General features: G+C 42.5%; 1 protein-coding gene across 7 annotated transcripts in view; it reads left to right on the plus strand.

The window, feature by feature from the left end:
* LOC141051319 (probable ubiquitin carboxyl-terminal hydrolase MINDY-4) overlaps nt 1-12,650 on the plus strand; it is a 270,086-nt gene that overhangs the window by 85,998 nt on the left and 171,438 nt on the right. For 3 of the 7 annotated variants that reach the window (XM_073548218.1, XM_073548219.1, XM_073548217.1), the window contains one exon: nt 8,147-10,943. The exons of the other annotated variants lie outside the window; for them this stretch is intronic. In XM_073548218.1, the coding sequence (XP_073404319.1) occupies nt 8,147-8,352 (206 nt within the window). In that variant the 3' untranslated portion in view covers nt 8,353-10,943. Of the gene's footprint in view, nt 1-8,146; nt 10,944-12,650 lie in introns of those variants that run through there. 7 annotated transcript variants of the gene reach the window in all.

Genomic DNA, 12,650 nt, shown 5'->3' on the forward strand with positions numbered 1-12,650 from the left:
TTATCACAGAATTAAAGAGGTATTTGACATCCATAGAGGCATAGTCCCACCTGCTAATATGATGAATGATACCCCTTACGAACAGCAATTAAAAAACGCCTTCTTAAAGGGTTGTCAGTCCCAAATAAGTGGGTATATTACCAAACACATGGTTACACACAGGACAGCCCGACTGACTGAAGTTTTAGATTACGCAAGGCATACAGAACTGTACTTCAAAGACAATAAAAAAGCTAAAAAGGGTTAGGTATTTTTAGTTGATGATGGGTGTGAGATCTTCTTTGCCCAAAAAGATCCAAATAAAGAACAAGGATACAGGGGGAGAGGTAAGAGAGTAGGAGACAGACTATCTTGTTGGCATTGTGGGAAGACTGGACACTTTATCCGACAATGCCCAGATAGACAATACGCCTCAGACATACAAGACGAATGACTAAATGTAACTGATACAAACAACATCATATCACAAATATCAGACTCCTTTTTGCCAGAGGAAGGAAGGAAGATTCCTGAAGAAATATTTAACTTGGATGAAATAGAAATGTATATACAGAATACTTCACTTCCAGAAGTAACTCTCCTTGTGGGGAACCATGAGGTCACTTTTCTTGTTGATTCAGGAGCCACTAGAACTCTACTACATCCAGATGAGATACCTACTATTGGACTGTCTGCTGCCTGCATAATAGTAAAAGGAGCAAATGGTAAGGCCCACAGAGAACCATTGTCTACACCAGTGGAGATCCGAGACCCTAGCACAGGTAAAAGTACAATTGCACAAATTATATTATCATCTGTGTGTCCCTGTAATCTGCTTGGGAGGGATATGATGCAAGCCCTGAGCCTGGGAATAATTCCTACTGCTGCTGGACTACAGGTAAAATCCATGGCTGAGACAATGGTGCTCCAGGGGTATGGAGAACCCAGATACTATTACAGTCTAGATCTAACAACTGCAGGACCATCCTCAGTTACTGAATCCTTAATCAAGGTAGCAAGAGATAAAGGGTACACACATGCAGATTTTCACACACCAGAAGAACTACACTGTACCATGATTACAGATATTTTAGAGGTCCTGATGTAAAATATGAAAATAGGTTTTTCCATGAACCATGCTCTAGACTGTTCTTGGACACCCTGTACTGGGATCAGAATGGGAATTGTGCTGCCAGTTGTAAACTGACAGAACAAATGAAATTGCTTTTTAGAGGCACCGTGCCACATGTCTCCCTCTCTAGATGTAAAGGGAAAACATGGAAATTCCTTGGAGATTTCGTGGAAAAGTGTAAGGAGATTAAACAATGGGAGGATTTGGGTGATGGCTTATTTTACAATGCCAGACTGCAGGCATATTCACAAGTACTAAATTGGAACACCATTTCTAAACCCAGTGTCCACCTGCAGCGAGGCAGGGGAATGAGTTGAGAAATGTTGATGCTCTCCCAAGAACAAGAGGAAGAGTTGGCCACATATCCTGAATCTTTGTGGTCCACAGGACCTGCAGATGTGGGATTAATAAAAGGGGTAGAACCTGTCTCAATAACACCAAAATCCACTTTTAGGCCCCACCAGAGACAGTATCCCATTAAGCAAGAAGCTGAGCAGGGCATAGAACCCATTATTGGGAGCCTTCTTCAGGCTGGGGTGATTGTGCCCTGTCCCAGCTCACCTTGTAACACACCCTTGTTTCCGGTCAGGAAGGCGCCCCCATCTGTTGGATGGCGTTTGGTTCAGGACCTTCAGGCTGTAAACAAGGCTGTGATTCCAAGAGCTCCCACAGTACCAGACCCTCATACTTTGCTAAATGACTTGAGGCCAAAAAATAAGGTTTTTACTGTAATAGATATCAGTGATGCATTTTTCAGTATTCCGGTACATCTAGATAGCCAGTTGCATTCACGTATAAGGGAAAAAGGTATACATTCACCAGGATCCCTCAAGGATACTGTGAAGCACCTACTATTTTTTCTCAGGCAATGTCGGCTAACCTAGCTCAATTTGAGCCGCCAGGAGGAAGCCAGATACTCTTATATGTGGATGACATACTATTGGCATCAGAAAACGAGGAGATTTGTAAAACAGATACTAAGGCCTTATTATGGTTCTTGTGGGAGCAAGGACACAAATTAAACAAGAACAAACTACAGTTGTGGCAAACTACTGTCAAATATCTAGGATACAACCTGTCGCATGAAGGGAAGCATCTTGATGAGGGTAGGAAAATGGCCATCCTGCAAGCTCCCAAACCAATCACAAAAAGGCATATGATGTCCTTTTTTGGGATGACTAATTTTTGCAGGAGCTGGATAGCCAACTATGCGGCTATTACAGGTCCCCTTAGTGCGCTTATCTTTGATGAACCATTGGCTGCACAAGATAATATATCTTGGACACCTGAGGCCGAGAAAGCCTTTTGTGAGTTAAAGCAGGTTATAGTTAGTTCCTCGGTCCTCGGACTACCAGATTACGCAAAACCTTTTGTCCAGACCGTTGACTGTAAAAATGGGTACATGACCTCTGTGCTTCTGCAGGAATTCGGAGGCAAGAGTAGGCCACTGGCCTACTATTCCTCCAAGTTGGATGCAGTAGCGAGAGCCTTGCCCCCATGTGTTCAAGCAGTAGTCGCAGCAGCGGAGGCTGTAAAAGCCTAAGCCTCACTAGTACTGTTTCACCCTCTCACACTCAGAGTACCACATGCTGAGGCCATTATACTTCTGCAGAATAAGATCTCATATCTTTCTCCCTCCAGACATCTCTCTTGCATGACTTTGTTATTATCACAACCACACCTGATGATAGAAAGATGCACTACACTAAACCCATCCACACTTCTGCCGATATCTCTTGGTGGGGAAGCCCATAACTGCTTAGACTCCATCTCAGAGAGAGTGCTTCCTCGAGCCGATCTTAAAGATATACCGATCCAAGATAGTGACTTAGTCCTGTTCGTAGATGGATCCTGTAAAAAGAACTCAGATGGTACAAATGCTACAGGATATGCAGTGGTAACACAAGATAAAGTCCTCATAGCGAAGGCGCTCCCAAAACACCTATCAGCACAAGCGGCAGAACTTGTAGCCCTAACTGAAGCTTGTAAACTTGCTAAAGACAAAATTGTGACTATATACACGGATAGTCAATATGCCTTCTCTACCACACATGTGTTTGCACAACAGTGGAAGAATAGGGGTATGGTTACTTCCACAGGTAAAGAAATAAATCCTAAAAATCTCATTTTAAACCTATTGGATGCAATACAACTTCCCAAGAAAATAGCGATATGTAAATGTGCAGCACATACACGGAAAGATGATCCCATTTCCAGGGGAAATGATAAGGCAGATAAGGCGGCAAAACAAGCAGCTACCACAAATATACTGACATTACATGAGACAAGTCTAGAAATTATTGACTTACAGATCCTCAAAGACATGCAACAGACATCACCAAAATCTGAACAAACTAAATGGGTAACAAAGGGGGCCATCTTAAAAGATGGTCTATATGTATCTACGGAAAATAAATATATACTACCCAGTAATCTCTTCAGATATGCTGCAGTATTGAACCATGGCATAAGCCATGTCTCAACAGGAGGGATGGTAGAGATCATATCTAAGGTATTTACAACATATGGCTTTACAAACTATTCAAAAATTTTTTGTTTAACGTGCATTACTTGTGCAAAAAATAATTCCCAAGGGAACCTGAGACCAAAGAGAGGACAATTTCCTCACCCTGAATACCCATTCCAACACATTTGTATGGATTTTATTGAACTAAACAAATGTGAAGGAAAAAAGTACTGTCTTGTAATTATAGATGCTTTCAGCAGGTGGATTGAAGTTTTTCCGGCTGTCCACCCTGATGCATTGACGGTAGCGAAGGCCCTTCTAAAGGAAATCATACCCAGATTTGGGGTTCCAGAAAAAATATATAGTGACAATGGTCCGCATTTTGTAAACCAAGTAATATCATCATTAGCAAAAACATTGTCAATTGAGTTGAGAAACCAATGTGCCTATCATCCTCAGTCCGCCGGACTGGTTGAGAGACACAATGGGATTTTAAAAAATTAAGCTGAGAAAGACCATGCAGGAAACAGGGAAAAATTGGTTGTACTGTCTCCCATTGGTTGTATTAAACATGCATGTCACACCGACATCTGTAGGGTTAACACCCTTTGAAGTAATATATGGGAGACCTTTTTTGTTACCTCAGCTAAAACCCTTTAACCCTTTCACCCCCAAGGGTGGTTTGCACGTTCATGACCGGGCCAATTTTTACAATTCTGACCACTGTACCTTTATGAGGTCATAACTCTGGAACGCTTCCATGGATCCCGGTGATTCTGACATTGTTTTCTCGTGACATATTGCACTTCATGTTAGTGGTAAAATTTCATTCAAATAACTTGCGTTTATTTGTGAGAAAAATGGAAATTTGGCGAAAATTTTGAAAATTTCGCAATTTTCCAACTTTGAATTTTTATTCCCTTAAATCACAAAGATACGGCACACAAAAAACTTGATCACTAACATTTCCCACATGTTTACTTTACATCAGCACAATTTTGGAACCAAAATTTTTTTTTGTTAGCAAGTTATAAGAGTTAAAAGTTGACCAGCGATTTCTCATTTTTACAACACCATTTTATTTTTAGGACCACATCACATTTGAAGCCACTTTGAGGGGTCTATATGATAGAAAATACTCAAAAGTGACACCATTCTAAAAACTGCACCCCTTAAGGTGCTCAAAACCACATTCAAGAAGTTTATTAACCCTTTAGGTGCGTCACAGGAATTTTTTTGAATATTTAAAAAAAAAAATGAACATCTAACTTTTTCACAAAAAAAATACTTCAGGTTCAATTTTTTTTATTTTACCAAGGGTAACAGGAGAAATTGGACTGCAAAAGTTATTGTGCAATTTGTCCTGAGTACGCTGATACCTGATATGTGGGGGGGAACGACTGTTTCGGCGCATGGCAGAGCTCAGAAAGGAAGGAGCACCGTTTGACTTTTTCAATGCAAAATTGGCTGGAATTCAGATCTGACGCCATGTCACGTTTGGAGAGTCCCTGGTGTACCTAAACAGTGGAAACCCCCTACAAGTGACCACATTTTGGAAAGTAGACCCCCCAAGGAACTTATCTAGATATGTGGTGAGAACTTTGAACCCACAAGGGCTTTACAGAAGTTTATAACGTACAGCCGTACAATTAAAAAATCATATTTTTTTCCACAAAAATGATCTTTTCACCCTCAATTCTTATTTTTCCAAGGGTAACAGGACCCTAAAAGTTATTGTGCAATTTGTCCTGAGTACGCTGATACCCCACATGTGGGGGTAAACCACTATTTGGGCGCATGGCAGAGCTCGGAAGGGAAGCAGCGCCATTTGACTTTTTGGCTGGAATTGAGATCGGACACCATGTCGCGATTGGAAAACCCCTGATGTACCAAAACAGTGGAAACCCCCCACAAATGACACCATTTTGGAAACTAGACCCCCTAAGGAACTTATCTAGATGTGTGGTGAGAACTTTGAACCCCCAGTGCTTCACAGAAGTTTATAACGCCCGGGCGTGAAAATAAAAAATTCGTATTTTTTCCACAAACATGATCTTTTAGTCACCATTTTTTTATTTTCCCAAGGGTACCAGGAGAAATTGCACCGCAAAAGTTGTTGTCCAATTTGTCCTGAGTATGCTGATACCCCATATGTGGGAGAAAACTACTGTATGGGCACACGTCGGGGCTCGGAAGGGAAGTAGTGACGTTTTGGAATGCAGACTTTGATGGAATGGTCTGCGGGTGTCATGTTGCCTTTGGAGAGCCCCTAATGTACCTAAACAGTGGAAACCCCCACAAATGACCCCATTTTGAAAACTAGACCCCCTAAGGAACTTATCTAGATGTGTGGTGAGCACTTTGAACCCCCAAGGGCTTCACAGAAGTTTATAATGCCCGGGCATGAAAATAAAAAAATCGTATTTTTTCCACAAACCTGATCAATTAGTCCCCAATTTTTTTATTTTCCCAAGGGTAACAGGAGAAATTGAACCCCAAAAGTTGTTGTCCAATTTGTCCTGAGTACGCTGACACCCCATATGTGGGAGAAAACTACTGTATGGACACACGTCGGGGCTCGGAAGGGAAGTAATGACGTTTTGGAATGCAGACTTTGAGGGAATGTTCTGCTGGTGTCATGTGCGTTTGGAGAGCCCCTGATGTACCTAAACTATTGAAACTCCCCACAAATGACCCCATTTTGGACACTAGACCCCCCACGGAACTTATCTAGATGTGTGGTGAGCACTTTGAACCCCCAAGTGCTTCACAGAAGTTTATAACGCTCGGACGTGAAAATAAAAAAATCATTTTTTTTCTCAAAAATGATATTTTTGCCCCCAGTTTTTTATTTTCCTAAGGGTAACAGGAGAAATTGGACCCCAAAAATTGTTTTGCAATTTGACGTGAGTAGGCTGATACCCTACATGTGGGGGTAAAACACTTTTTGGGCGCATGGCAGAGCTTGGAAGGGAAGGAGCACCATTTGACTTTTTCAACTCGGAATTGGCTGGAATTGAGATCAGACGCCATGTTGCATTTGGAGAGCCCCTGATGTGCCCAAACAGTGGAAACCCCCAATTCTAACTCCAACCCGAACCCCAACACACCCCTAACCCTAATCTCAGCCCTAACCCTAGCCCTAACCCTAGCCCTAATGGAAAAATGGAAATAAATAAAAAAAAATTTATTTTATTATTTTTCCCTAACTAAGGGGGTGATAATGGGGGGTTTGATTTACTATTTATGGCGGTTTTTATATTTGGCAGCTGTCGCACGCTAAAAGACGCTTTTTATTGTAAAAATAGTTTTTGCATCACCACATATTGAGAGCTATAATTTTTCCGTATTTTGACCCACCGAGTCATGTGAGGTCTTATTTTTTGCGGGACGAGTTGACGTTTTTATTGGTACCATTTTCGGGCACGTGACATTTTTTGATCGCTTTTTATTCCGATTTTTGGGACGCAGAATGAACAAAAACCAGCGTTTCATGAATTTCTTTTGGGGGGTGCGTTTACACCGTTCCGCGTGCGGTAAAATTGATAAAGCGGTTTTATTCTTCGGGTCAGTACGGTTACAGCGATACCTCATTTAGGTCTTTTTTTATGTTTTGTCGGTTTTATGCAATGAAAACTATTTTATATAAAAAATAATTATTTTTGCATCGCTTTATTCTGCGAGCTATAACTTTTTTATTTTTTCGCTGATGATGCTGTGTGGTGGCTCGTTTTTCGCGGGACAAGATGACGTTTTCAGCGGTACCATGGATATGCGTCTTTTTGATCGCGCGTTATTACACTTTTTGTTTGGCGGTATGATAATAAATCATTATTTTTTGCTTTGTTTTTTATTTTTATTTTTTAAGGGGTTCGCTAAAGGGGTTAACTAATGGGACAGTTTTATAGGGCGGGTCGTTATGGACGCGGCGATACCTAATATGTGTACTTTTATTGTTTTGTTTTGTTTTTTATTTCCAACACTTTTTTTATTTATTTTTTTTAACTTTATTAAATAGTCCCAGGTGGGACATCACTGTCCTGTGACAGATCGCTGATCCTGTGACAGATCACTGTGACAGATCAGCGATCTGTCACAGGCAGTGCAGAAGGCTTCCTCATGCCTGCGCTTTGCAGGCACTGAGGAAGCCAGCTTCCTGCAGGCCCCCGTCGCCATCTTGGATTCGGGGGCCTGCAGGAAAGGAGCCCCCCGCAGCAGCGCTGCACATTGCGCTGCCGTGGGGGGCTCAGGGAAGCACGGAGGGAACCCCCTCCCTGCCGATGCTTCCCTTTAACCCCCGGTACACCGCGATCATGTTTGATCGCAGTGTGCAAGGGGTTAACGTGTCGGGGGCGGTCCGTGACCGCCCCTGACACATTGTGCCGGGTGTCAGCTGTGATAATCAGCTGACACCCGGCCGCGATCAGCACGGGTCCCATGGACGGGATAGTACGTCTGATGTCAGGAAGGGGTTAAAAGGATAGATGAGGAAGTTGATTGCACATTAGCAGAATATATGGCTAAGATATTAACTCACAAAGAAGTTTTTACTCCTAATTTTGTTCCAGGAAATCCACTAACAAAACCGGAGATCATGAAACCTGCAGACTGGGTCCTTGTGAAGGTGATAAAGAAGAAACACTGGCACCATCCTAAGTGGGAAGGTCCTTACCAAGTCCTGTTGACTACTCCTACTGCGGTCAAGATTGCTGAGCTCACCTCCTGGATCCATCTCTCACACTGTAAACTTGTCAGACAGGTAGGGACAGAGTAGGATCTGACTTGCTTGTCAAAGTCCAGCTACAAAGGGAGGTTTTCCACAAGGGAAAGCTTGTCTCAAACTGGTGAAGTCTCCCATTCATCCCCCTATCCGGACAAGACGGTCAGATCTAGGATGTGTACATCAGGGTTAGTCACATGTATGGTCTTTATAACTATGGTGATGGGAGATTGGAGAGTAATAGATCCAGCAGGAGAGGAAAGTCCAGGGCGGTGGAATGGTTTCGGATTTAAGACCTTAAATCTTACTTTTGAAATTGCACAGGAGGCTACTATCTTAGTGGATTTCTGTCTGTTGTATACAGGATATAGTGATAGGGAACAAGCTGTGAAACTAGCAGAGTCTGATAAGTATGTTTGTGTTATAAGCTCTAATAGCAGAGGGGATCGAATGTGTGCTGACTGGCGTAAAGCAGCGTGGACAACTGCAGCCCGAGACTATAGGTATAAGCCTTATGGTTTCACAGATTTAAAAGCCAGATTCTCCATTAGGAAAAAGGAAACATCCCCTTGCACAAATAAGAATAATTGTAATCAGCTATTGATAACTTTAAAAAACCCTAAGATGAGGGATCAAAGGTTATATGCCATAGGGGCTGATGTATCAGGAACAGATCCAATAGGACATTTCTACATAGAGGTTCAGAATAATACTAAACCAAGATCCAAGGAAGGTATGTCAGAAAAAACCCTAATAGAGTCTATAGGGCCCATGGTTAGATTTTCTAACCTGACTTATGAAGATAAATTAGCTTTAGAGACAGGCTATAAGGAGAAGAATGAATGGTTAGAATGGCTTAAATACACTGCAAAAAGTCTTAAAAAATCAAATAGTATAGCTTGTGCAACAGCCAGACCACAGTTGGGAACTGTCCCTTTTCCCCTCAATGATCAGGAATATTCAGAAGGATTACAGTGTATAATTAAGTTATATAGTAAGACTTATGTCCCCTCAGAAAGGGAAATGTAAAACATTATCATTTTTATTTCCTCCACTAGAGAATCCGGATATCCCACCACAGGTGATTGTTTATCCTGGTAACTATACTTGTTTTAGTCTTCCAGGGCATGGGCACGACTTCGGTGAGCTCCAAGATGACTTCTGTAGAGAACGGATCATTGTCTCTCACAGAGTAAAGTACTCAGCCATATGGTCAAACCACACTACCCTGAGAGCGGATATATGGTGGTTATGCGGTGATAAAAGGATAAGAGCCAGATTACCACATGGTTCCCGAGGGGATTGTGCCGTGGTCCAGCTAATCATGCTGTTCCACCTGTTGTCAACAGGGATATGGCCAAAGGTACGTAGTGGGAAGAGACAAAAGCGTGAAACTCCGCAAGGATCCTTCGATTCTAGTATCTACATAGATGACATTGGAGTTCCCAGGGGAGTGCCCAACGAGCACAAGGCTAGGAACCAGGTAGCAGCCGGGTGGGAATCCATAATTTGGTGGGTGACTATAAATAAAAATGTAGATTGGATAAATTACTTATACTATAACCAGCAGAGATTTGTTAATTATACCCGAGATGCAGTTAAAGGGGTAGCAGAGCAATTAGGACCAACTTCTCTTATGGCTTGGCAGAATAGGATGGCATTAGACATGCTTTTAGCAGAAAAGGGAGGTGTATGTAAGATGTTTGGAGGATTTTGTTGCACGTTTATCCCTAACAATACAGCTCCAGATGGAAGTATCTCTAAAGCTCTTGATGGACTGACTGTCCTGTCTAATGAATTAGCTGAGAATTCTGGATATGACGACATATTTACTTCCTGGATTGAAGGATGGTTTGGGAAATGGTCCAGATTATTCACTTCTGCGTTGATATCTCTTACCATCGTGGCCAGTGTACTGATCGTTTGTGGATGCTGTGCTGTTACATGCATTAGAGGACTTGTTCAAAGACTGATTGACTCTGCCATAATAAAAACTATGTATCAAGGAATGGAGAATTTTAAACCCAATGAAGGAATGGAAATTTTGGAACTTTATGATGAAGATTCCCAATAATACTTTCCCATAGTATCAATAGTCTTATATGAAGAGTTTCTGTGAAAGCTGTCAAAAGAAAACTAAAACTCCGATGTTTACAGATAAATAATTTTATTACAAGATGAGGGAATGTTATAATAATTGTAATGGATGCTTTTCTGTTATTGATGTGTGTGTATATATATAATATATATATATATATATAATGTGTGTGTGTGTATATATATGTATATACACGCACATGATTGCATAAGCCATTTATTTTGCTTAGACTTTGAAACTCTTTTTAGCTTACGTATTGTGAACATATGGGTGTTACCTTTGGGTGTTACTTTTTTGTGAACGTTAGCTGGCTTTCCTTATCTTGCGTGACTTCTCTGGTAACTATAGATAAGGATTGTTAACAAGCTAAGCTTATTCTAATTGCATGTACTATTTTTTCTTGCATATGTAGTGTTTTCAACGCCTTCTTTGCCTGCTATTTAAACTCTAAGAATATGTATTGAGGGAGACAGAGGACTCCTCACATCTTGTGTGGTCGTCATTCTCTCTCCATGCCGGCATGTCCAATAAAGAAGCATCTTACTTATTCAGGTCTGGACGATTTCTAATTGGAGCATAGAAAATCCCTGACAGTTCACATGCTCCGTTGCCTTCTGGATGGTAAGGGGTGGTCCGGGACCGCTCCATGCCATACAAAAAATACAGTTCTTCCATCACCTTGCCTTGGAAACATGCACCTTGGTCAGAGTGGATGCGCTTTAGGCACCCATACACTCGGATGAAGTCTTGACAAATGGCCCACGCCGCCGACTCGGCAGTCTGATCTCTAGTCGGGGTGACTACCGCGAACTTGGAGAAGTGGTCGGTCATCACCAAACAGTACTGTGGCGCCCGGGCTGAGTGTCCCACGAGGAGATAGTCAATCATCAAGACTTCTAGTGGTTCCTTGGTATGTATGGTCTGGATGGGTGCCCTTTGTTCAGTACTCTTAATGAGGTCGCATACACGACATTGCTGGCAAACCTCTTCTACCACGGACTCCAACCGGGGGAAGAACACGTACCGCTGTAACCACCAGTTGGTCTTTGTGGACCCGAAGTGGGCTCCAAATTCATGGGCTTCTTTAGCCACTTCTTGGGCCATTCCTCCTGGGATGACCACCTGCCACCTTCAGTATCTTTCGGCTGTTGTCTCTTGCGATATAGCACCAATTCTCGCACCTCCATCCTATCCCACTGGTGTAAGACACTCTTCATCTCAGCGTCCAGACTATCTCTCTCTTGTTTGCCAGGCTTCCACTTCTGCGCTACCCAGCATTTCATTTGTCTCAGCCCTTCGTCTTCGTCTTGTACATATCCCCATTCTTCATTGGCTCTCCCCAGGGATCGGGGTAGTGTGCAGGCCTCCCTACTTGACTGAACCGCAACCACTGGGGTCCTGAACTTATGGAAGTGTGGGGCTTCTTCCTCTCCGAGTTGTTCATCGAGATCCCCCACTGGAGTTTCCACCATCACTCGTGACAGGCTGTCGGCATTTTCAGTGGCAGAGCGATAACGGATGGTAAAGTCAAACATGGCCTGGCGAGCCACCCACCGTTGTTCCAAGTGCCCCAATTTAGCATTCTCAAGGTGGGCCAGGGGATTATTGTCCGTTCGAACTTTAATCTTGGTCCATGCCAGGAAGCCCACAAACTTCTCTGTCATGGCCCACACCAGGGCACTCTGTATGGAGCAATATATGGGGTCCAGTCTGTATGGAGCATTATGTGGGTCTCATTCTGTATAAAACAATATATGGGGCCCATTCTGTATGAAGCATTATATGGGTCATTGAGGACAGGTCGGCTCCAGGTTTTTGTGGGCCCCGGGTGAAAGAACCTCAGTGGGCCCCTTTAACACATTCTATGATTCATGATGAAATATAGATATAGTACAATGCCAAAGAATTCACTTACGTCTTACATACATGAGTGCTATCTATTGTAAATTCTACAATAGCTAAGAAATGGGCGAATCTTTGCAGCGCACAGTGCATGCCCTGGGGGGGATTCAAAAGTCTGCAGAGTGACTGCAGACTTTTCATTTTAGGACAGTATAGTCCTCCATACAGTATTATGGGCACCACATAGTCCTCCATACAGTATTATGGGCACTACGTAGTCTTCTATTCAGTATTTTTGTCACCACATAGTCCTGCATACAGTATAATGGACCCCATATAATGCTCCATTCAGTATAATGGGCCCCATATATTGCTCCATACAGAATAATGGGCCCCATATAATGCTCCATGC

This window comes from Dendrobates tinctorius, unplaced genomic scaffold, assembly GCF_039654945.1.
Source record: "Dendrobates tinctorius isolate UK_male_01 unplaced genomic scaffold, ASM3965494v1 ptg000156l, whole genome shotgun sequence".
NCBI lineage: Eukaryota > Metazoa > Chordata > Amphibia > Anura > Dendrobatidae > Dendrobates > Dendrobates tinctorius.